Source organism: Ranitomeya imitator, chromosome 2 (genome assembly GCF_032444005.1).
Source record: "Ranitomeya imitator isolate aRanImi1 chromosome 2, aRanImi1.pri, whole genome shotgun sequence".
Lineage (NCBI taxonomy): Eukaryota > Metazoa > Chordata > Amphibia > Anura > Dendrobatidae > Ranitomeya > Ranitomeya imitator.
In genome coordinates, this window is record NC_091283.1 from 349015706 (window position 1) to 349042880 (window position 27175).

At 45.0% G+C, this 27175-nt stretch overlaps 1 protein-coding gene across 1 annotated transcript in view; it reads right to left on the bottom strand.

Annotated features, from left to right (window-relative positions):
- The window catches only part of LOC138666539 (uncharacterized), a 195945-nt gene extending 169096 nt beyond the window's left edge, over nt 1-26849 (bottom strand). Inside the window, 1 exon segment of the mRNA XM_069754751.1 lies at nt 26799-26849. Coding sequence (XP_069610852.1) covers nt 26799-26825 — 27 coding nt within the window. The 5' untranslated portion in view covers nt 26826-26849.
- Nucleotides 26850-27175: the final 326 nt, after the last annotated feature.

A 27175-nucleotide genomic window follows, 5' to 3' on the forward strand; every position in this document is an offset into this window, starting at 1 on the left:
CTGGGCCAGTTTGCAGACCAAACTCAGCCATTCAAATAAATTAATTTGAGAAAAAAAAAAAATTGGGCAGCATATACAGTATATGGCATTTGTGTGCTACTCATTTTTTACAGACTGATTGCTGGGAATTGCTTGGGAAACCTCCTAAAGAACCTTTGAGTTTTTATCCACTTGGCAATATATAAGCCAGAACTACATACGGGGCCTTGAAAAAGAATTTGTACCCCGTGAAATTTACAAGCTCTGAACATCTCACGCAGCATTGTTCAATCTATCATCCAAAACTGGAAGGAGTATGACAACTACGAACCTACCAAGAAATGTCCGTCAACCTAAACTGACATACATCCCATGCAAGGACAGCACTAATTGGAGAAGCAGTTAAGAGGCCTATGGTCATGATGGAAGAACTGCAGAGATCCACAGCTCATGAGGGAGAATCTGTCCATAGAACTATTAGGGCTGGCTCACATGAGCGTATTAGAAATTGCGAATGCATCTGACAATCGGATCACACTCACCTATATAAGTCTATGGGTGCATGTGAAACATTGGACTGCGCTCGGATGTCATCTGAGTGCAGTCCGATTACCACAGACTTAGACAATGGAGAAGAAATTAAGTTCTGTATTTTCTCCGCACCTGTGCTCTGATTCTTTTGAGATAATCAGGTCACACTAACGTGCCACCCGGATCAAACTCAGAGTTTGATTCAAGCGACATTAGCATTTTCGGATAAATTATCTCGCATGGGAGAATCGATAGCCATGTCACCCCAGCTTTAGTCGTATATTCCACAAATCTGAACATTATGAAAAAGTGTCAAGAAGAAACCCATTTGCAAAATGCCATGTAGGGGACTCAGCTAGCATGAGGCAATTGACCAAAGCAGAACTTTCTGGGCTAAATTCAAAATGTTATGTTTGACAAATAAAAAACTAAACACTGCACTTCATCCTGAAAACACCATCCCTACCGCCACACATGGTGGTGGCAGCATCATGCTGTGGAGATGCTGTTCTTCAGAAGAAACAGGGAAGCTGGTCAGAGTTCATGAGAAGATGGAGCTAAGTACAGGGCAATCCTGGAGGAAAACCTGTTTGAGGCTCCAAAAGACTTGAGACTGTGGCGTAGGTTCACTATCCAGCAGGGTAATGACCCCAAACATACTGCTATAGCTACAAATTACGAGTCCATCTCCAGAGATATTGATGTTCCTTAGATCACAACACACAGCACAGAATCTCCTTGGCGTGGGCAGATACTCATCCCCAGCTCTCAAAACTATTTAGGTGCCTTCATTATGCAAGTCCCCTGATGAACCACCAAGCAAATATGGATGGGGGAGGTATGTGTTGGGACCAGGGATGAGCCTACTTCAATAGATGGAACAAGGGACTCACCTTGAGATCTATGGTGTATGTATTTGTGACGCCCCAGGGTCCTGGTCGTCACAGTGGCATTGCTTTCCCCTTGGGGAGAGTGATGTCACGCTTGGAGGCGATAAAGGATAACTTTCACCAGGTAAATCTCACATACAACACTTTCAAACTCCAGGCCAGAAGGGGGAGCTCTGAACCTGGATTCAGGGTGAACTTCCCTTATATATTCTGGCTGAAGAGGAAGTTAAAGAGCATTCGGTCATAGGACAGGGAAGAGGGCAGACAGACGTAGAGTGTCAGAAGGTCTGAAGGGGCCAGGTAGTCTGAGGTATTACAGCTCCTGGAGAAAAGAGAACTTAGGAAGAATGAACAGCTTGTGGAAAGTGTGCAGGAGAGAAAAGGCACAGGAGAGTGATACCAGCGGAGCAGTGAATTAGCTACCTCCCTGGCTGGCGTAGATTCCGGTAGCCGGAAGACCGTGGCCGTGCTGAACTCTAAGTGGCATAGCTGAAACCGGCAGGACAGCTGAACTTCAAGTTACCTGTCCGCCTTTAAACCCAGGAGACACAGTGATACTTATAGGGCCCGGATCATGATAGAGACCCTATAAAAAGGCCTGCTTCACCTGTCATACGGGTTAGGTCCTAACTAGTGATGAGCGAATATACTCGTTACTCGAGATTTCTCGGGCATGCTCGGGGGTCCTCCGAGTATTTTTTTAGTGCTCGGAGATTTAGTTTTTCTTGCCGCAGCTGAATGATTTACATCTGTTAGCCAGCATAAGTACATGTGGGGGTTGCCTGGTTGCTAGGGTATCCCCACATGTACTTATGCTGGCTAACAGATGTAAATCATTCAGCTGCGGCAAGAAAAACTAAATCTCAGAGCACTAAAAAATACTCGGAGGACCCCCGAGCATGCCCGAGAAATCTCGAGTAACGAGTATATTCGCTCATCACTAGTTCTAACCTATATAGGGGACAGAGAAGAATTGTGAGGACCTTATCAGAAGCCATAGGTAGTAAGGGACTACAAAACAACCTCGCTTTGAGGAAGGCTTTTATCTCCATCTGGTGAAAGGGACTCTGGATTCGCTTCTAAGCCGGCCGGACCCTGCCTATCCTGTGATCTGGTGGCCTGGTCTGCGGTTGCCTGAAGCTACAGTAAACCAGGTAAAGAAATTGCAAACCTGTGTCCTGGTTCTTAATCGCACCATTCACCATCTTCACCTATACACCGGGAGCCCAGGGGACCTACTTCACCTGTGGGAAGTTATTCCATCTAGCTGCCTTACCATCTCCCCCAGAGGACCCCTTTAAGCAGCGTCGGTCCCTACTGACCGAATACCACAGGTGGCAACACAAAATTTAATCAATATCCCTTTTACATGGGCGCCCAGGGCAACGGACCAGGTAGCCGCCGTGACACATCCCCTTAAGTACTGGACCCGGTTTCGAGTACCCCACGGCCCTGGCATCATGAACAGGATGGACCGACCCTGAGAATTGGGTCATGTGCGCCTAAGAGACTGATTAACTGTGTGACTTGCAAACTGTAAAATACCGCCAAAACCACCGCTATTAGATCACCATGTGGCATGCAGGAGGATTAAGGCGTGCTGTCGTGGGCGGAGCTTGGAAAAACGGCACAGAAATTATCCCATGACCGAGTGACTTATACACACCACGTCGGCAAAAAGGGGTGGTACACCCTGGACTGCAAAAGATGTGTACCGACCTCAGTCCCTACAGCAGCAGGCCAGGCCAACTAACAAATGCCAAAAATCCACCCAGACACCATTGGTGGAACCAGCCAGCAGGCCCTGGTAGGCCGTCCCAGTGGAACATTATGATCTAGAGTTTTCGTGGTCAGGAAGTAGCAACCGTCCAGAGCTACCCTGGCAAAGGAGATAAACAGTTTTGCTTGCAAGTTTAAATATGACTGTTATAATTGTTGAAGTTTGAAAGTTCGTTTGACCTGACCAAATTTCCGTTTAAAGGGATCATTTGTTTAACGACATTGAGGCCATGGACAGTGAATGGTAAACAAACTTTCGTGTAAATAGTTGGCACCTACTTAGATGCTTTGTACTGGTTTTACATAAAGCTTTTAAAGGGACTATTTCTTATGTTAACTTAAAAGTTTGAAGTTGTTTACAGAGACGTGAAGAAAACCCTTTGGCGTGGCAGAACACCGGGTCTGGATACTCGCCTTCTAGCCCGCCCAAACCTACGTTGGGGGTTGATAACGGGTCCCTTGCATTGTTGCTGCTGTTCAAAAATGTTATTGATAGACTTGAATATTAATTTGAATGATACAATTGCACTACCTCAGTACTGAGAAACGTTAGAGAGTTAGAGAGAATTGAATCTGATATACTAGAGAGTTTCATAGATCTGACTTTGCACTTTTGACCAGTTAAAGTGTTGCACTTTTGAATTAAGATATAGTATACCTGACAGGGTAATTGCCATTTATAGGAAGGTTCTGCACTTTGCTCCTAAAGATAGTATACCCTTAGAGGGTAATAGCATGTCAGTCTGTAATAGTATGGTGTTCAATTTCTGAAAAGTTCATATATTGATTTAAATATGTATAGTAACTTTTAAGAAATTAATTCCTCCCATAAAAGGGTGTTCTGGTTGTCACAGCGGCATTGCTTTCCCCTTGGGGAGAGTGATGTCACGCTTGGAGGCGATGTAGGATATCTTTCACCAGGTAAATCTCACATACAACATGTTCACACTCCAGGCCAGAAGGGGGAGCTCTGAATCCGGATTCAGGGTGAACTTCCCTTATATATTCTGTCTGGAGAGGAAGTTAAGAGAGCATTCTGACAGAGGACAGGGAAGAGGGCAGACGTAGATTGTCTGAAGGGGCCACGTAGTCTGAAGTACTACAGCTTCTGGAGAAAAAAGAACTTAGGAAGAACGAACAGCTTGTGGAAAGTGTGCAGAAGGGAACAAGAGAATGATACCAGCGGAGTGGAGCAGTGAATTAGCTACCTCACTGGCTGGCACAGATTCAGGTAGCCAGAAGACCGTGGCCTGCTGAACTCTAAGTGGCATAGCAGAAACCGGCAGGACAGCTGAACTTCAAGTTACCTGCCCGCCTTTACACCCAGGAGACACAGTGATACTTATAGGGCCCGGATCGTGATAGAGACCCTATAAAAAAACCTGCTTCACCTGTCATATGGGTTATGTCCTTACCTATATGGAGGACAGAGAAGAATTGTGAGGACCTTATCAGAAGCCATAGGTAGTAAGGGACTACAAAACCATAGCGCTTTGAGGAAGGCTTTTATCTCCATCTGGTGAAAGGGACTCTGGATTCACTTCCAAGCCGGTCGGACCTTGCCTGTCTTGTGATCTGGTGCCCTGGACTGCTTTTGCCTGAAGCTACAGTAAACCAGGTAAAGACATTGCAAACCTGTGTCCTCGTTCTTAATCGCGCCATTCACCATCTTCACCTATACACCGGGAGCCCTGGGGACCTACTTCACCTGTAGGAAATTATTCCATGTAGCTGCCATACTATCTCCCCCAGAGGACCCCTTTACCCCCAAGGGTGGTTTGCACGTTAATGACAGGGCCAATTTTTACAATTCTGACCACTGTCCCTTTATGAGGTTATAACTCTGGAACGCTTCAACGGATCTCGGTGATTCTGACATTGTTTTCTCGTGACATATTGTTCTTCATGATAGTGATAAACTTTCTTTGATAGTACCTGTGTTTATTTGTGAAAAATACGGAAATTTGGCGAAAATTTTGCAATTTTCCAACTTTGAATTTTTATGCAATTAAAATCATAGAGATATGTCACACAAAATACTTTATAAGTAACATTTCCCACATGTCTACTTTACATCAACACACTTTTGGAACCAAATTTTTTTTTGTTAGGGAGTTATAAGGGTTAAAAGTTGACCAGCAATTTCTCATTTTTACAACACCATTTTTTTTTTACGGACCACATCTCATTTGAAGTCATTTTGAGGGGTCTTTATGATAGAAAATAACCATGTGTGACACCATTCTAAAAACTGCACCCCTCAAGGTGCTCAAAACCACATTCAAGAAGTTTATTAACCCTTCAGGTGTTTCACAGGAATTTTTGGAATGTTTAAATAAAAATGAACATTTAACTTTTTTTCACAAAAAATTTACCTCAGCTCCAATTTGTTTCATTTTACCAAGGGTAACAGGAGAAAATGGACCCCTAAATTTGTTGTACAATTTGTCCTGAGTACGCCGATACCCCATATGTGGGGGTAAACCACTATTTGGGTGCATGGCAGAGCTCGGAAGGGAAGGAGCGCCATTTGACTTTTCAATGCAAAATTGACTGGAATTGAGAAGGTACGCCATGTTGCGTTTAGAGAGCCACTGATGTGCCTAAACATTGAAACCCCCCACAAGTGACACCATTTTGGAAAGTAGATCCCCTAAACAACTTATCTAGATGTGTGGTGAGCACTTTGACCCATTAAGTGATTCACAGAAGTTTATAATGCAGAGCCGTAAAAAAAAAAATCATATCTTTTCACAAAAATGATCTTTTTGCCCCCAACTTTTTATTTTTCCAAGGGTAACAGGAGAAATTGGACCCCAAAAGTTGTTGCACAATTTGTCCTGAGTATTCTGATACCCCATATCTGGGGGTAAACCACTGTTTGGGCGCATGGCAGAGCTCGGAAGGAGAGGAGCGCTTTGACTTTTCAGTGCAAAATTGACTGGAATTGAGATGGGACGCCATGTTGCGTTTGGAGAGCCACATACGTGCCTAAACATTGAAACTCCCCACAAGTGACACCATATTGGAAACTAGACCCCAAAGGAACTTATCTAGATGTGTTGTGAGAACTTTGAACCCCCAAGTGTTTCACTATCGTTTATAACGCAGCGCCGTGAAAATAAAATCTTTTTATTTCCACAAAAATTATTTTTTAGCCCCCAGTTTTGTATTTTTCCAAGGGTAACAGTTGAAATTGAACCCCAAAAGTTGTTTTGCAATTTGTCCTGAGTACGCTGATACCCAATATGTGGGGGGAACCACCGTTTGGGCGCATGGCAGAGCTCGGAAGGGAAGGAGCACCATTTGGAATGCAGACTTAGATGGATTGGTCTGCAGGCGTCACGTTGCATTTGCAGAGCCCCTGATGTAACTAAACCGTAGAAGCCCCCCTCAAGTGACCCCATATTGGAAACTAGACCCCCCAAGGAACTTATCTAGATGTGTTGTGAGAACTTTGAACCCCCAAGTGTTTCACTACAGTTTATAACGCAGAGCCGTGAAAATAAAAAATCTCTTTTTTTCCACGAAAATTCTTTTTTAGCCCCGTTTTGTATTTTCCCAAGGGTAACAGGAGAAATTAGACCCCAAAAGTTGTTGTCCAATGTGTCCTGAGTACGCAGATACCCCATATGTTGGGATAAACCCCTGTTTGGGCGCACGGGAGAGCTCGGAAGGGAAGGAGCACTGTTTTACTTTTTCAACGCAGAATTGGCTGGAATTGAGATCGGACGCCATGTCGCGTTTGGAGAGCCCCTGATGTGCCTAAAAACAGTGGAAACCCCCCAATTCTAACTGAAACCCTAATCCAAACACACCCCTAACCCTAATCTCAATGGTAACCCTAACCACACCCCTAGCCCTGACACACCCCTAACCCTAATCCCAACCCTATTCCCAACCGTAAATGTAATTCAAACCCTAATTTAGCCCCAACCCTAACTTTAGCCCCAACCCTAACTGTAGCCCTAACCCTAATGTGAAAATGGAAATAATTTTTTTACATTTTTCCCTAAGGGGGTGATGAAGGGGGGGGGGGGGGTTGATTTACTATTTATAGTGGGTTTTTTAGCGGATTTTTATGATTGGCAGCTGTCACACACTAAAAGACGCTTTTTATTGCAAAAAATATTTTTTGTGTTACCACATTTTGAGAGGTATAATTTTTCCATATTTTGGTCCACAGAGTCATATGAGGTCTTGTTTTTTGCGGGACGAGTTGACGTTTTTATTGGTAACATTTTCGGGCACGTGACATTTTTTGATTGCTATTTATTCCGATTTTTGTGAGGCAGAATGACCAAAAACTAGTTACTCATGAATTTCTTTTGGGGAGGGGGGGGGGGGTTGGGCGTTTATACCGTTCCGCGTTTGGTAAAATGGATAAAGCAGTTTTATTCTTCGGGTCAGTACAATTACAGCGATACCTCATTTATATCATTTGTTTATGTTTTGGCGCTTTCATACGATAAAAACTATTTTATAGAAAAAAATATTTATTTTTGCATCGCTTTATTCTGAGGACTATAACTTTTTTATTTTTTCGCTGATGATGCTGTATGGTGGCTCACTTTTTACGGGACAAGATGATGTTTTCAGCGGTACCATGGTTATTTATATCCATCTTTTTGATCGCGTGTTATTCCACTTTTTGTTCGGCTGCATGATAATAAAGCGTTGTTTTTAGCCTTGTTTTTTTTTTCTTTACGGTGTTCACTGAAGGGGTTAACTAGTGGGACAGTTTTATAGGTCGGGTCATTACGGACGCGGCAATACTAAATATGTGTACTTTTACTTTTTTTTTATTATTTAGATAAAAGAATGTATTTATTGGAACAATATTTATTTATTTTTTATTATTTAGGAATTTTTTTTTCACACATTTTTTTTTTTTTTTTTTTTACTTTGCCCCAGGGGGGACATCACAGTAAAGTGACAGATCGCTGATCTGACACTTTGCTATGCACTGTGTCAGATCAGCGATCTGACGTGCACAGCAGGGAGGCTTCCCGGCGCCTGCTCTGAGCAGGCGCTGTGAAGCCACCTCCCTGCAGGACTCGGATGCAGCCCTGCGGCCATTTTGGATTCGGGAGGAGGTGGTAAGAGACCCACGCAGCAACGCGATCACATCGCGTTGCTCCGAGGGTCTCAGGGATGCTTCCCTATACCGCCGGAACACTGCGATCATGTTTGATCGCAGTATGCCGGGGGTTAATGTGCCGGGGGCGGTCCGTGACCGCTCCTGGCACATAGTGCCAGATGTCAGCTGCGATAGTCAGCTGACACCCGACCGCAATCGGCCGCGCTCCCCCCGTGAGCACGGCTGATCGCTCTAGATGTACTATTCCGTCCTTGGGAAGTAGGGCCCACCCCACATGGATGGAATAGTATGTCTAAGGCTGGCGTCACACTTGCGAGTTTTACGGACGTAAGAGCGCAGAAACTACGTCCGTAAAACTCGCAAAAAATACGGCACAATTATTCTCTATGCCCCAGCTCCTATCTGCCGTATTAAACTGATCTGTATTATACGGCTTTCTACGGCCGTAGAAAATCGCAGCATGCTGCGTTTCTCACCGTATTGCGCAAATAAAACGTCAATGAAAGTCTATGGAAGCCCCAAAATTACGGATTACACACGGACCAGCAGTGTGACTTGCGAGGAATACGCAGCGCTGTTAGAGAGAAAAGCCGGTAATTCAATTACCGGCTTTTGCTTTCTCCTTCCTAAACCCGACATGATATGAGACCTGGTTTACATACAGTAAACCATCTCATATCACCATTTTTTTGCATATTCCACACTACTAATGTTAGTAGTGTGTATATGCAAAATTTGGCCGTTCTAGCTAGTAAAATAAGGGGTTAAATGGCGGAAAAAATTGGCATGGGCTCCCGCACAATTTTCTCCGCCCTGGAGAGGGTCCACGGTTATTGGCCCCCCCCTGGCTAAAAACACGTGCCCTCAGCCACCCCAGAATAGGCACATCTGGAAGATGCGCCTATTCTGGCACTTGGCCACTCTCTTCCCATTCCCGTGTAGCGGTGGGATATGGGGTAATGAAGGGTTAATGTCACCTTGCTATTGTAAGGTGACATTAAGCCAAATTAATAATGGAGAGACGTCAATTATGACACCTATCCATTATTAATCCAATACTAGTAAAGGGTTAAAAAAAAACACAAACACATTATTAAAAAATAATTTATTGAAAAAATCACAAAGGCTGTTGTATTAATTTATTCTACTCTCAATCCAGTCACTGAAGACCCTCGATCTGTAAATTAAAAAACAATAATAAACCAACAATATACATACCTTCCGAGGATCTGTAAGGTCCAACGATGTAGATCCATCTGAAGGGGTTAAAATATTTTGCAGACACGAGCTCCGCTAATGCAGGCTGCTCATGTCTGCAATACCCCGGCGAATGAAGCTAAATATAGGTCAATGACCTATATTTAGCTTCATTTGCGGTGAGGCGCCCTCTGCTGGCTGTTCCTAGATCGTGGGAACTTTCCTAGAAAGCTCCCTTGCTCGAGATCATAAGAGGCGCCCTCTGCTGGTTGTCATCATATGATCTCGAGCAAGGGAGCTTTCTAGGTGGCATTAACCCTTCATTACCCCATATCACACCGCTACACGGGAATGGGAAGAGAGTGGCCAAGTGCCAGAATAGGCGCATCTTCCAGATGTGCCTTTTCTGGGGTGGCTGGGGGCAGATGTTTTTAGCCAGGGGGGCCAATAACCGTGGACCCTCTCCAGGCTATTAATATCTGCCCTCAGTCACTGGCTTTACTACTCTGGCGGAGAAAATTGTGCAGGAGCCCACGCCAATTTTTTCCGCCATTTAACCCCTTATTTTACTAGCTAGAACGGCCAAATTTTGCATATACACACTACTAACATTAGTAGTGTGGAATATGCAAAAAAAATGGTGATATGAGATGGTTTACTGTATGTAAACCAGGTCTCATATCATGTCAGGATTAGGAAGGAGAAAGCAAAAGCCGGCAATTGAATTACCGGCTTTCTGCTATCTCGCGCTGTATGAAGTAATAATATATATACATATATGCGTCTCCCTGACATTATATATATATATATATATATATATATATATATGTATATATGAGAGAGAGAGAGAGAGAGAGAGAGAGAGAGAGAGAGAGACAGTATATATGGTTTTGGTTTTTTACACATGGATCCCTTGTATAGCCATATGTCGGTTTTGCAAGCCTGCGATAAAAACACGCATTACGGCTGCCATACGGATTACATACGGAGGATGTCATGTGCAAAAAACGGTGACACACCCTGCCTATGGAGGAGCTACGGACCACTATTTTCAGGACTTTTCAGCGTATTACGGCCGTAATATACGGACCGTATTTTCATACGCTGTGTGACGCCGGCCTAAGGCTGGGTTCACATTGTGCTATGGCAGTCCGTTAGACGGACTACGTTACACCGCTGCATAATGCGGTGTAACGTAGTCCTCTAACGCCACCATAGACTCCAATGTCGGACGCATCGCTAGCGCACGCACACAATAGGCATACGCTAGCCATGTGCCGTCATTGAGTGACGGACCCTGAGACGCGGGCTGCAGCGTTTCCGGGTCAGTCACTGCTAGCGCAGATAGAGCTAGCAGATGCTCTATCTGCGCTAGCGATGTGACAAAGTCGGCACTTGCGTTCCAGCAGCCGTTTAACGTATGTGTTGAACGGGCTGCTGTAACGCAGTGTGAACCCGGCCTAATGGTAGAAAGGGGTTAAGCAGCGTCGATCCCTACTGACCAAATACCACAGGTGGCGTCACGAACACAAACTTTAATCAATATCCCTTATATATGGGCGCCCAGGGCCACGGACCGGGTCGCCGCCGTGACACATCCCTTTTAGTACTGGACCTGGTACCGAGTACCCCACGACCCTGGCGGGCGACTGAAATTCATTCATACCTATTAGTGGCCAGATATGCTTAATCTGATACAGATACACTGGATCCATTTCGACCCAAGTGCACTTCTGCTTCACTGGTCAACACAAAAAAATCATGAGCAAAGGTAATATGTCTCGTGTATGGAGTTTGATGTGCTAATTCCAAAAACATGCCTAGCTTTGCTCTATCACATCAAGCTTCAGAGACAGAAGTATTTTTGCCATTACGTTATTTCTGTATTTTCAATGTATGGTTTTTCCTATGTTATTCCCATTTCTTTGCTTGTCTTACTTGTGAATTTTCTTACAGTACAAATATTTAGTATCGCCGCGTCCGTAACGACCCGACCTATAAAACTGTCCCACTAGTTAACCCCTTCACTAAACAACGTAAGAAAAGAAAAAAAAAAGGGGGCAAAAAACAACGCTTTATTATCATGCCGCCGAACAAAAAGTGGAATAACACGCGATCAAAAAGACGGATATAAATAACCATGGTACCGCTGAAAACGTCATCTTGTCCCTCAAAAAACGAGCCGCCCTACAGCATCATCAGCAAAAAAATATTTTATTCCTGAGAATAAAGCGATGCAAAAATAATTATTTTTTCTATAAAATAGTTTTTATCGTATAAAAGCGCCAAAACATCAAAAAATGATATACATGAGGTATCGCTGTAATCGTACTGACCTGAAGAATAAAACTGCTTTATCAATTTTACCAAACGCGGAACGGTATAAACGCCTCCTTCAAAAGAAGTTCATGAATAGCTGGTTTTTGAACATTGTCTCACAAAAATCGGAATAAAAAGCGATCAAAAACTGTCACGTGCCCAAAAATGTTACCAATAAAAACGTCAACTCGTCCCGCAAAAAACAAGACTTCACATGACTCTGTGGACCAAAATATGGAAAAATTATAGCTCTCAAAATATGGTAATGCAAAAAATATTTTTTGCAATAAAAAGCGTCTTTCAGTGTGTGACTGCTGCCAATCATAAAAATCTGCTAAAAAAACCCGCAATAAAAGTAAATCAAACCCCCCTTCATCACTCCCCTAGTTAGGGAAAAATTAAAAAAATGTATTTATTTCCATTTTCCGGTTAGGGCTAGGGTTAAAGTTGGGGCTAGGGTTAAGGCTACAGTTAGGGTTGGGGCTAAAGTTAGGGTTAGGGCTAAAGTTATGGTTAGGGTTTAGATTACATTTATGGTTGGGATTAGGTTTAGGGGTGTGTCAGGGTTAGAGGTGTGGTTAGGGTTACTCTTGGGATTAGGGTTAGGGGTGTGTTTGGATTAGGGTTTCAGTTATAATTGGGGGGTTTCCACTGTTTAGGTACATCAGGGGCTCTCCAAACGCGACATGGCGTCCGATCTCAATTCCAGCCAATTCTGCGTTGAAAAAGTAAAACAGTGCCCCTTCCCTTCCGAGCTCTCCCGTGTGCCCAAACAGGGGTTTACTCCAACATATGGAGCGTACTCAGGACAAATAGGACAACAACTTTTGGGGTCCAATTTCTCCTGTTACCCTCGGGAAAATACAAAACTGGGGGCTAAAAGATCATTTTTGTGAAAAAATATGATTTTTTATTTTTATGGCTCTGCATTATAAACTTCTGTGAAGCCCTTGGTGGGTCAAAGCGCTCACCACACATCTAGATAAGTTCCTTAGGGGGGGTCTGCTTTCCAAAATGGTGTCAATTGTGGGGGGTTTCATTGTTTAGGCACATCGGTGGCTCTCCAAACGCAACATGGCGTCCCATCTCAATTCCTGTCAATTTTGCATTGAAAAGTCAAACGGCGCTCCTTCCCTTCCGAGCTCTCCCATGCGCCCAAACAGTGGTTTACCCCCACATATGGGGTATTAGCGTACTCAGGACAAATTGTACAACAACTTTTGGGGTCCATTTTCTCCTGTTACCTGGTAAAATAAAACAAATTGGAGCTGAAGTAAATTTTTTGTGAAAAAAAGTTAAATGTTCATTTTTATTTAAACATTCCAAAAATTCCTGTGAAGCACCAGAAGGGTTAATAAACTTCTTGAATATGGTTTTGAGCACCTTGAGGGGTGCAGTTTTTAAAATGGTGTCACACTTGGGTATTTTCTATCATAAAGACCCCTCAAAATGACTTCAAATGAGATGTGGTCCCTAAAAAAAAATGGTGTTGTAAAAATGAGAAATTGCTGGTCAACTTTTAACCCTTATAACTCCCTAACAAAAAAAAATTTTGGTTCCAAAATTGTGCAGATGTAAAGTAGACATGTGGGAAATGTTACTTATTAAGTATTTTGTTTGACATATCTCTGTGATTTAATTGCATAAAAATTCAAAATTGGAAAATTGCAAAATTTTCAAAAGTTTTGCCAAATTTCTGTTTTTTTTTCACAAATAAACACAGGTAATATCAAAGAAATTTTACCACTATCATGAAGTACAATATGTCAAGAGAAAACAATGTCAGAATCACCAGGATCCATTGAAACGTTCCAGAGTTATAACCTCATAAAGGGACAGTGGTCAGAATTGTAAAAATTGGCCCGGTCATTAACGTGCAAACCACCCTTGGGGGTAAAGGGGTTAAGAACAGCACCCCCCTGACATATTGAAAACTGCTGTCAGGTTGTTTATTATCCCTTCAGATGCTTTACAGGAATTAATGCAAAGTGGTATGACGGGAATGAAAATGTGTATTTTTACCACCTAAATGCCGCTTACTTCTGAACTGGTTACAACAGCCATCAGACTCTAAGGCCGCTATTTTGGTCGTGAATTGCCACGGCAAACATCAGGACCACACAATCATGATCTGAGGACACCAACTGGGATAAGGTGGGAGTCTGTTATGACCTGGTGGTCAGGACAATAATGGACCTGGTGGTTAAGAGCACACGGAATGACCTGGTAGTTACTGATAATAAAGGACGAGCTCTGGGACGTGGAAACTCTGCTGACCGCAATCCCTAATCCTATCACACACACTAGAAATAGCCGTGGATTGCTCCGAACGCTCCCTATGCAACTCGGCACAGCCTAAGAAACTAGCTAGCCCTGAAGATAGAAAAATAAAGCCTACCTTGCCTCAGAGAAACTCCCCAAAGGAAAAGGCAGCCCCCCACATATAATGACTGTGAGTAAAGATGAAAATACAAACACAGAGATGAAATAGATTTAGCAAAGTGAGGCCCGACTTACTGAACAGACCGAGGATAGGAAGGGTAGCTTTGCGGTCAGCACAAAAACCTACAAAAAGACCACGCAGAGGGCGCAAAAAGACCCTCCGCACCGACTCACGGTGCGGAGGCGCTCCCTCTGTGTCCCAGAGCTTCCAGCATGCAAGACAACAAAAGAAAATAGCAAGCTGGACAGAAAAATAGCAAACCAGAGAAAAACAAGTAGACACTTAGCTTCTACTGGGAAGACAGGTCACAAGAACGATCCAGGAGAGAACAAGACCAATACTGGAACATTGACAGGTGGCCTGGAGCAAAGATCTAAGTGGAGTTAAATAGAGCAACCAGCTAACGAATTAACCTCGTCACCTGTGGAAGGAAACTCAGAAACACCCACAGCCACCAGAGGAATTCCATGAATAGAACCAGCCGAAGTACCATTCATGACCACAGGAGGGAGCCCGACAACAGAATTCACAACAGTACCCCCCCCCCCTTGAGGAGGGGTCACCGAACCCTCACCAGAGCCCCCAGGCCGACCAGGATGAGCCAAATGAAAGGCACGAACCAGATCGGCAGCATGAACATCAGAGGCGAAAACCCAGGAATTATCTTCCTGACCATAACCCTTCCACTTGACCAGGTACTGGAGTTTCCGTCTCGACATACGAGAATCCAAAATCTTCTCCACCACATACTCCAACTCCTCCTCAACCAACACCGGGGCAGGAGGATCAACGGATGGAACCACAGGCGCCACGTATCTCCGCAATAACGACCTATGGAACACATTATGGATGGCAAAAGAAGCAGGAAGGGCCAAACGAAATGACACAGGATTGATAACCTCAGAAATCTTATACGGACCAATGAAACGAGGCTTAAACTTAGGAGAGGAAACCTTCATAGGAACATAACGAGACGAAAACCAAACCAAATCCCCAACACGAAGTCGGGGACCCACACAGCGCCGGTGGTTAGCGAAACGTTGAGCCTTCTCCTGGGACAATGTCAAATTGTCCACCACATGAGTCCAAATCTGCTGCAACCTATCCACCACAGTATCTACACCAGGACAGTCCGAAGACTCAACCTGCCCTGAAGAGAAACGCGGATGGAAACCAGAATTGCAGAAAAACGGCGAAACCAAAGTAGTCGAGCTGGCCCGATTATTAAGGGCGAACTCAGCCAACGGCAAAAAGGACACCCAATCATCCTGATCAGCAGAAACAAAGCATCTCAGATATGTTTCCAAAGTCTGATTAGTTCGTTCGGTTTGGCCATTTGTCTGAGGATGGAAAGCCGAGGAAAAAGACAAATCAATGCCCATCCTAGCACAAAAAGATTGCCAAAACCACGAAACAAACTGGGAACCTCTGTCAGAAACGATGTTCTCCGGGATACCATGTAAACGAACCACATGCTGGAAAAATAATGGCACCAAATCAGAGGAGGAAGGCAACTTAACAAGGGTACCAAATGGACCATCTTAGAAAAGCGATCACAAACCACCCAAATGACCGACATCTTTTGAGAGACGGGGAGATCCGAAATAAAATCCATAGAAATATGCGTCCAGGGCCTCTTTGGGACCGGCAAGGGCAAAAGCAACCCACTGGCACGAGAACAGCAGGGCTTAGCCCGAGCACAAGTCCCACAGGACTGCACAAAAGAACGCCCATCCCGTCACAAAGACGGCCACCAAAAGGATCTAGCCACCAAATCTCTGGTACCAAAGATTCCAGGATGCCCAGCCAACACTGAACAATGAATCTCAGAGATAACTCTACTAGTCCATCTATCAGGGACAAACAGTTTCTCCGCTGGGCAACGGTCAGGTCTATCAGCCTGAAATTTTTGCAGCACCCGCCGCAAATCAGGGGAGATGGCAGACAAAATTACCCCCTCTTTGAGAATACCCGCCGGCTCAGGAACACCCGGAGAGTCCGGCACAAAACTCCTTGACAGGGCATCAGCCTTCACATTCTTAGAGCCCGGAAGGTACGAAACCACAAAATCAAAACGGGAGAAAAACAACGACCATCGAGCCTGTCTCGGATTCAACCGTTTGGCAGACTCAAGATAAGTCAAATTCTTGTGATCTGTCAAGACCACCACGTGATGCTTGGCTCCTTCAAGCCAATGACGCCACTCCTCGAATGCCCACTTCATGGCCAACAACTCTCGATTACCAACATCATAATTGCGCTCAGCAGGCGAAAACTTTCTAGAAAAGAAAGCACATGACTTCATCACCGAGCCATCAGAACTTCTTTGCGACAAAACAGCCCCAGCTCCAATCTCAGAAGCATCAACCAAAACCAGAAACGGGAGCGAAACATCTGGCTGGCACAACACAGGGGCAGAAGAAAAATGATGCTTCAACTCCTGAAAAGCCTCTACAGCTGCAGAAGACCAATTGACCACATCAGCACCCCTCTTGGTCAAATCAGTCAACGGTTTAGCAACACTAGAAAAATTAGCGATGAAGCGCCGATAAAAATTAGCAAAGCCCAGGAACTTTTGCAGGCTCTTCACAGATGTCGGCTGAGTCCAATCGTAAATGGCCTGGACTTTAACAGGGTCCATCTCGATAGTAGAAGGGGAAAAAATGAACCCCAAAAATGAAACCTTCTGAACTCCAAAGAGACACTTTGACCCCTTCACAAACAAGGAATTAGCACGAAGGACTTGGAACACCATTCTGACCTGCTTCACATGAGACTCCCAATCATCCGAAAAGACCAAAATATCATCCAAATACACAATCAGGAATTTATCCAGGTACTCTCGGAAGATGTCATGCATAAAGGACTGAAATACTGATGGAGCATTGGAAAGCCCGAATGGCATAACCAGGTACTCAAAATGGCCCTCGGGCGTATTAAATGCTGTTTTCCATTCATCGACTTGTTTAATACGCACAAGATTATACGCCCCTCGAAGATCTATCTTGGTGAACCAACTAGCCCCTTTAATACGAGCAAGCAAATCAGACAGCAACGGCAAAGGATACTGAAATTTGACTGTAATTTTATTGAGAAGGCGGTAATCAATACAAGGTCTCAAAGAACCATCCTTCTTGGCCACAAAAAAGAACCCCGCTCCTAACGGTGATGACGACAGGCGAATATGGCCTTTCTCCAAGGATTCCTTTATATAACTCCTCATAGCGGCGTGTTCTGGCACAGATAAATTGAACAATCGGCCCTTAAGAAACTTACTCCCAGGAATCAAATTAATTGCACAATCGCAATCCCTATGAGGAGGTAGGGTACTGGCTTTGGGCTCATCAAATACATCCCGATAATCCGACAAAAACTCTGGAACTTCAGAAGGAGTGGAAGACGAAATAGACAAAAATGGAACATCACCATGTACCCCCTGGCAACCCCAGCTGGACACAGACATAGATTTCCAGTCCAATACTGGATTATGGACCTGTAGCCATGGCAAACCCAAAACGACCACATCATGCAGATTATGCAACACCAGAAAGCGGATATCCTCCTGATGTGCAGGAGCAATGCGCATGGTCAATTGGGTCCAGTACTGAGGCTTATTCTTGGCCAAAGGCGTAGCATCAATTCCTCTCAATGGAATAGGATACTGCAAGGGCTCCAAGAAAAAACCACAGCGCTTGGCATACTCCAAGTCCATCAAATTCAGGGCAGCGCCTGAATCCACAAATGCCATAACAGAATAGGATGACAAAGAGCAAATCAGAGTAACGGACAATAGAAATTTAGACTGTACCGTACCAATGGTGGCAGACCTAGCGAACCGCTTAGTGAGCTTAGGACAATCGGAGATAGCATGAGTGGAATCACCACAGGAAAAACACAGCCCATTACGACGTCTGTGTTCTTGCCGTTCAGCTCTGGTCAAAGTCCTATCACATTGCATAGGCTCAGGCCCATGCTCAGATAGTACCGCCAAATGGTGCACAGCTTTACGCTCACGCAAGCGTCGATCGATCTGAATGGCCAAAGACATAGACTCATTCAGACCAGCAGGCATGGGAAATCCCACCATGACATCCTTAAGGGCTTCAGAGAGACCCTTTCTGAAGATTGCTGCCAGGGCACATTCATTCCACTGAGTGAGCACAGACCACTTTCTAAACTTCTGACAATATATCTCCGCTTCATCCTGACCCTGACACAGAGCCAGCAAGATTTTCTCTGCCTGATCCACTGAATTAGGTTCATCATAAAGCAATCCAAGCGCCAGGAAAAACGCATCAACATCACGCAATGCCGGATCCCCTGGCGCAAGGGAAAATGCCCAGTCTTGAGGGTCACCACGTAACAAAGAAATAATGATCTTTACTTTTTGAACAGGGTCACCTGAGGAGCGAGGTTTCAAGGCAAGAAACAATTTACAATTATTTTTGAAATTCAAGAACTTAGATCTATCACCAAAAAACAAGTCAGGAATTGGAATCCTAGGCTCTGACATCGGATTCTGAACCACAAAATCTTGAATGTTTTGTACACTTATAGTGAGATTATCCATCAAAGAGGACAGACCTTGAATGTCCATGTCTACACCTGTGTTCTGAACCACCCAGATGTAAAGGGGAAAAGAGAGACAAAACACACTGCAAAGAAAAAAAAATGGTCTCAGAACTTCTCTTATCCCTCTATTGAGATGCATTAGTACTTTGGGCCACCTGTACTGTTATGACCTGGTGGTCAGGACAATAATGGACCTGGTGGTTAAGAGCACACGGAATGACCTGGTAGTTACTGATAATAAAGGACGAGCTCTGGGACGTGGAAACTCTGCTGACCGCAATCCCTAATCCTATCACACACACTAGAAATAGCCGTGGATTGCTCCTAACGCTCCCTATGCAACTCGGCACAGCCTAAGAAACTAGCTAGCCCTGAAGATAGAAAAATAAAGCCTACCTTGCCTCAGAGAAACTCCCCAAAGGAAAAGGCAGCCCCCCACATATAATGACTGTGAGTAAAGATGAAAATACAAACACAGAGATGAAATAGATTTAGCAAAGTGAGGCCCGACTTACTGAACAAACCGAGGATAGGAAGGTTAGCTTTGCGGTCAGCACAAAAACCTACAAAAAGACCACGCAGAGGGCGCAAAAAGACCCTCCGCACCGACTCACGGTGCGGAGGCGCTCCCTCTGTGTCCCAGAGCTTCCAGCAAGCAAGACAACAAAACAAAATAGCAAGCTGGACAGAAAAATAGCAAACCAGAGAAAAACAAGTAGACACTTAGCTTCTACTGGGAAGACAGGTCACAAGAACGATCCAGGAGAGAACAAGACCAATACTGGAACATTGACAGGAGGCCTGGAGCAAAGATCTAAGTGGAGTTAAATAGAGCAACCAGCTAACGAATTAACCTCGTCACCTGTGGAAAAAAAACTCAGAAACACCCACAGCCACCAGAGGAATTCCATGGATAGAACCAGCCGAAGTACCATTCATGACCACAGGAGGGAGCCAGACAACAGAATTCACAACAGGAGTCCCCACACTCTGTTAACCATTTTTAATGATGTAGTCAGTATTGACAGCAGCATCTAAGGGGTTAAACAGATATGGACGGTGCAAACACTGATCGTGGCTGATACAGCAAGTTGTCAGCTATAGTGTACAGCCGACAGCTGCTGGACTGCTGGATTGTTACCTATATGAGGAGGATATTCTCTTAGGGTATGTGCACACGTTGCTTTTTTTGCTGCGGATCCGCAGCAGTTTTGACGCTGCGGATACGCAGCAGTTTTCCATGCGGTGTACAGTACAATGTTAACTGTTATGCAGTGCTATCAGGCAACACAGTGTGCAGTAATCAGCGCACATACAGTGATATGGCAATAACCCAAAAACAATAGAACAAGCTCTGAGACGTGGAATCTCTGCAGACTGCAATACCTGAACCTATCCTCACACAACTAAAAGCAGCAGTGGATTGCGCCTAACACTACCTATGCAACTCGGCACTGCCGATATTCTAGACAGAGCGAGGATAGCAAAGAGAACTATGCAGTCTACAAAAAACCCTAAAGCAGAACCACGCAAAGGGGGGCAAAAAGACCCACCGTGCCGAACTAACGGCACGGCGGTGCACCCTTTGCGTCTCAGAGCTTCCAGCAAAAGAGAATAGCACAGCTGGACAGAAAAAACGGAAACAAAAACAAAGTAACACTTATCTAGCAGAGCAGCAGGCCACAGGAAAGATGCAGTAGCTCAGATCCAACACTGGAACATTGACAAGGAGCAAGGAAGACAGACTCAGGTGGAGTTAAATAGCAAGGCAGCCAACGAGCTCACCAAAACACCTGAGGGAGGAAGCCCAGAGGCTGCAATACCACTTGTGACCACAGGAGTGAATTCAGCCACAGAATTCACAACAGTACCCCCCCTTGAGGAGGGGTCACTGAACCCTCACCAGAACCCCCAGGCCGACCAGGATGAGCCACATGAAAGGCACGAACAAGATCTGGGGCATGGACATCAGAGGCAAAAACCCAGGAATTATCCTCCTGAGCATAACCCTTCCATTTGACCAGATACTGGAGTTTCCGTCTAGAGACACGAGAATCCAAAATTTTCTCCACAATATACTCCAATTCCCCCTCCACCAAAACAGGGGCAGGAGGCTCCACAGATGGAACCATAGGTGCCACGTATCTTCTCAACAACGACCTATGGAATACATTATGTATGGAAAAGGAGTCTGGGAGGGTCAGACGAAAAGACACCGGATTAAGAATCTCAGAAATCCTATACGGACCAATAAAACGAGGTTTAAATTTAGGAGAGGAAACCTTCATAGGAATATGACGAGAAGATAACCAAACCAGATCCCCAACACGAAGTCGGGGACCCACACGGCGTCTACGATTAGCGAAAAGCTGAGCCTTCTCCTGGGACAAGGTCAAATTGTCCACTACCTGAGTCCAGATCTGCTGCAACCTGTCCACCACAGAATCCACACCAGGACAGTCCGAAGACTCAACCTGTCCTGAAGAGAAACGAGGATGGAACCCAGAATTGCAGAAAAATGGAGAGACCAAGGTAGCTGAGCTGGCCCGATTATTAAGGGCAAACTCAGCCAACGGCAAAAATGACACCCAATCATCCTGGTCAGCAGAAACAAAACATCTCAGATATGTTTCCAAGGTCTGATTGGTTCGTTCGGTCTGGCCATTAGTCTGAGGATGGAAGGCCGAGGAAAAAGATAGGTCAATGCCCATCCTACCACAAAAGGCTCGCCAGAACCTCGAGACAAACTGGGAACCTCTGTCAGAAACAATATTCTCAGGAATGCCATGCAAACGAACCACATGCTGGAAGAACAAAGGCACCAAATCAGAGGAGGAAGGCAATTTAACCAAGGGCACCAGATGGACCATTTTAGAAAAGCGATCACAGACCACCCAAATGACCGACATCTTTTGAGAAACGGGAAGGTCAGAAATGAAATCCATCGAAATATGTGTCCAAGGCCTCTTCGGGACCGACAAGGGCAAAAGCAACCCACTGGCACGTGAACAGCAGGGCTTAGCCCTAGCACAAATCCCACAGGACTGCACAAAAGCACGCACATCCCGTGACAGAGATGGCCACCAGAAGGATCTAGCCACTAACTCTCTGGTACCAAAGATTCCAGGATGACCAGCCAGCACCGAACAATGAAGTTCAGAGATAACTTTACTAGTCCACCTATCAGGGACGAACAGTTTCTCGGCCGGACAACGATCAGGTTTATTAGCCTGAAATTTCTGCAACACTCTCCGCAAATCAGGAGAGATGGCAGACACAATGACTCCTTCCTTGAGGATACTCGCCGGCTCAGATAACCCCGGAGAGTCGGGCACAAAACTCCTAGACAGAGCATCCGCCTTCACATTTTTAGAGCCCGGAAGGTACGAAATCACAAAATCAAAACGAGCAAAAAATAACGACCAACGGGCCTGTCTAGGATTCAAGCGCTTGGCAGACTCGAGATAAGTAAGATTCTTATGATCAGTCAATACCACCACGCGATGCTTAGCTCCCTCAAGCCAATGACGCCACTCCTCGAATGCCCACTTCATGGCCAGCAACTCTCGGTTGCCCACATCATAATTACGCTCAGCAGCAGAAAATTTCCTGGAAAAGAAAGCACATGGTTTCAACACTGAGCAACCAGAACCTCTCTGTGACAAAACCGCCCCTGCTCCAATCTCAGAAGCATCAACCTCGACCTGGAACGGAAGAGAAACATCTGGTTGACACAACACAGGGGCACAGCAAAAACGACGCTTCAACTCCTGAAAAGCTTCCACGGCAGCAGAAGACCAATTAACCAAATCAGCACCCTTCTTGGTCAAATCGGTCAATGGTCTGGCAATGCTAGAAAAATTACAGATGAAGCGACGATAAAAATTAGCAAAGCCCAGGAATTTCTGCAGACTTTTCAGAGATGTAGGCTGAGTCCAATCCTGGATGGCCTGGACCTTAACCGGATCCATCTCGATAGTAGAAGGGGAAAAGATGAACCCCAAAAATGAAACCTTCTGCACACCAAAGAGACACTTTGATCCCTTCACGAACAAGGAATTAGCATGCAGTACCTGGAAAACCATTCTGACTTGCTTCACATGAGACTCCCAATCATCAGAGAAGATCAAAATGTCATCCAAGTAAACAATCAGGAATTTATCCAGATACTCACGGAAAATGTCATGCATAAAAGACTGAAAAACAGATGGAGCATTGGCAAGTCCGAACGGCATCACCAGATACTCAAAATGACCCTCGGGCGTATTAAATGCCGTTTTCCATTCATCTCCCTGCCTGATTCTCACCAGATTATACGCACCACGAAGATCGATCTTAGTAAACCAACTAGCCCCCTTAATCCGAGCAAACAAGTCAGATATCAATGGCAAGGGATACTGAAACTTAACAGTGATCTTATTAAGAAGGCGGTAATCAATACACGGTCTTAGCGAACCATCCTTTTTGGCTACAAAAAAGAACCCTGCTCCCAATGGTGATGACGATGGGCGAATATGTCCCTTCTCCAGGGATTCTTTCACATAACTGCGCATAGCGGTGTGTTCAAGCACGGACAAATTAAATAAACGACCCTTAGGGAATTTACTACCAGGAATCAAATTGATAGCACAATCACAATTCCTATGCGGAGGTAGGGCATCAGACTTGGGCTCTTCAAATACATCCTGATAATCAGACCAGAACTCTGGGACCTCAGAAGGGGTGGATGACGAAATAGACAAAAATGGAACATCACCATGTACTCCCTGACAACCCCAGCTGGTTACCGACATAGAGTTCCAATCTAATACTGGATTATGGGTTTGTAGCCATGGCAACCCCAACACGACCACATCATGCAGATTATGCAGTACCAGAAAGCGAATAACTTCCTGATGTGCAGGAGCCATGCACATGGTCAGCTGGGCCCAGTACTGAGGCTTATTCTTGGCCAAAGGTGTAGCATCAATTCCTCTCAACGGAATAGGACACCGCAAAGGCTCCAAGAAAAATCCACAACGTTTAGCATAATCCAAATCCATCAGATTCAGGGCAGCGCCTGAATCCACAAACGCCATGACAGAATACGATGACAAAGAGCATATCAAGGTAATGGACAGAAGGAATTTGGACTGTACAGTACCAATGACGGCAGAGCTATCGAACCGCCTAGTGCGCTTAGGACAATTAGAAATAGCATGAGTGGAATCACCACAGTAGAAACACAGCCTGTTCAGACGTCTGTGTTCTTGCCGTTCAACTTTAGTCATAGTCCTGTCGCACTGCATAGGCTCAGGTTTACTCTCAGACAATACCGCCAGATGGTGCACAGATTTACGCTCGCGCAAGCGACGACCGATCTGAATGGCCAAGGACATAGACTCATTCAAACCAGCAGGCATAGGAAATCCCACCATGACATCCTTAAGAGCTTCAGAGAGACCCTTTCTGAACCAAGCCGCCAGTGCAGATTCATTCCACAGAGTGAGTACTGACCACTTCCTAAATTTCTGACAATATACTTCTACATCATCCTGACCCTGGCATAAAGCCAGCAAATTTTTCTCAGCCTGATCCACTGAATTAGGCTCATCGTAAAGCAATCCAAGCGCCTGGAAAAACGCATCAACATTACTCAATGCAGGGTCTCCTGGCGCAAGAGAAAACGCCCAGTCCTGTGGGTCGCCGCGCAAAAAAGAAATAATAATCAAAACCTGTTGAATAGGATTACCAGAAGAATGAGGTTTCAAGGCCAGAAATAGCTTACAATTATTTTTGAAGCTCAGGAACTTAGTTCTGTCACCAAAAAACAAATCAGGAATAGGAATTCTTGGTTCTAGCAGAGATTTCTGATCAATTGTATCTTGAATCTTTTGTACATTTATAACGAGATTATCCATTGAGGAGCACAGAGCCTGAATATCCATGTCCACAGCTGTGTCCTGAAGCACTCTAATGTCTAGGGGAAAAAAAAAAAAATTGAAGACAGAGCTGAGGAAAAAAAAAAATGATGTCAGGACTTCTTTTTTCCCTCTATTGAGAATCATTGGTTTGGCTCCTTGTACTGTTATGCAGTGCTATCAGGCAACACAGTGTGCAGTAATCAGCGCACATACAGTGATATGGCAATAACCCAAAAACAATAGAACAAGCTCTGAGACGTGGAATCTCTGCAGACTGCAATACCTGAACCTATCCTCACACAACTAAAAGCAGCAGTGGATTGCGCCTAACACTACCTATGCAACTCGGCACTGCCTGAGGAGCTGACTAGCCTGAAGATAGAAATACAAGCCTGACTTGCCTCAGAGAAATACCCCAAAGGAATAGGCAGCCCCCCACATATAATGACTGTTCGCAAGATGAAAAGACAAAACGTAGGAATGAAATAGATTCAGCAAAGTGAGGCCCGATATTCTAGACAGAGCGAGGATAGCAAAGAGAACTATGCAGTCTACAAAAAACCCTAAAGCAGAACCACGCAAAGGGGGGCAAAAAGACCCACCGTGCCGAACTAACGGCACGGCGGTGCACCCTTTGCGTCTCAGAGCTTCCAGCAAAAGAGAATAGCACAGCTGGACAGAAAAAACGGAAACAAAAACAAAGTAACACTTATCTAGCAGAGCAGCAGGCCACAGGAAAGATGCAGTAGCTCAGATCCAACACTGGAACATTGACAAGGAGCAAGGAAGACAGACTCAGGTGGAGTTAAATAGCAAGGCAGCCAACGAGCTCACCAAAACACCTGAGGGAGGAAGTCCAGAGGCTGCAATACCACTTGTGACCACAGGAGTGAATTCAGCCACAGAATTCACAACGGTTAACCTATGGAAAACAAAAACCGCTGTGCACATGCTGCGGAAAAAAACGCGCGGAAACGCTACGGTTTATTTTCCGCAGCATGTCAATTCTTTGTGCGGAATCCGCAGCGGTTTGGCACCTGCTCCATATTAAAAATCCGCAGGTGTAAAACCGCAGTGGAAACCGCACAAAAAAACGCGATAAATCCGCAGTACTTTTAATGAAATCCACTGCGGAAAATTCCGCAATGGAATCCGCAACGTGTGCACATGGCCTTATATCTCAGGTCAGTTAAAAGACGTATTGGCTGTCATAAAGGGGTTAAAGGAGAAAAATGCCCCGACAGTGTATCAATCATCCGGACAGATTCTGCTGTGTGTGGTTCTTTTACATCAAAAGGCCAAGTACGTTCAATCATTCATGATATTAAAAAGATGTACCAGATGTACTTGTAAGTGTCCACTTGGTGATCAAGACAAAGGCAGGGCCCCTCATGTGATATGCTCAAGGTGTTCCAATGGTCTTCGTGACTGGTTGAATATGAAGAAAGTGATATGCCATTTACTGTTCCGAACTCAAAAATCATAATGATGACTGCTACTATTGTTGTGTCAAACTGAAGGGCTTTTCTACAGAGAACTTACTTAAGATTCATTACCCTGAACTTGAATCTGCGATTAGGCCAGTTCCACATGATGGTACCTTGCCTGTTCCTGTACCACCATTGTCGGGATTGGATGAAAGTGAAGTAGAAAAAGAAAACTATGGAGTTGAAGATACTGGGGAAGACATTGAGACCTCAAGTTAAGATGAGTATGTTCCTGATGGAGCAGCCAGAACGCTGTACTCGGCATTAATTAAATGATCTCATCAGAGACCTTTCATTGTCAAAAGATAAAGCTGAACTTCTTGCATCTAGGTTGAAACGGAAGAATCTTCTTCATGATGATGTCAAAGTGTGTTATTACCGAAACAGAAATAACACTTTAACACACCGCACACTATATATACACAGGTCAGACCCCAGCGATCAGCAACTGGGGGAGAACGTGTGTATTCAGGGGGGAAACATGGAAAACGGAACATCACAGAGATGGGAAAGGCCATTTATTATACGGGGAGGAAAAGTGGCCGAGTGTGACCAGCGGCTAATCCTGATAGAGAATAACGGGGCTCCAGCACCTACCTCCACCTGCAGAGCCGCACTCCACATATATGGCTGCTCTGTGCACACAGGACCTGTGATGAGGTCACAGGAGGGGAGGAGTCAGGGGTCACATGATCAGAGGCCTCAGTGTATGCAGGACTCTGCTGTGCTGGTTGTCATGGTGCTGGATGAGGGGTCAGGAGGGGTTTACAGGGTGGATGTAGCAGAGCCGTGTGTGTACGGGGGGGGGTACGGAGTTGAGCCGCGTGTGTACGGAGGAGAGCCGCGTGTGTACGAGGTGTACAGAGCGGAGCCGCGTGTGTACGGAGCGGAGTCGTGTGTGTACGAGGTGTACGGAGCAGAGCCGTATGTGTACGAGGTGTACGGAGAAGAGCCGTGTGTGTACGAGGTGCACG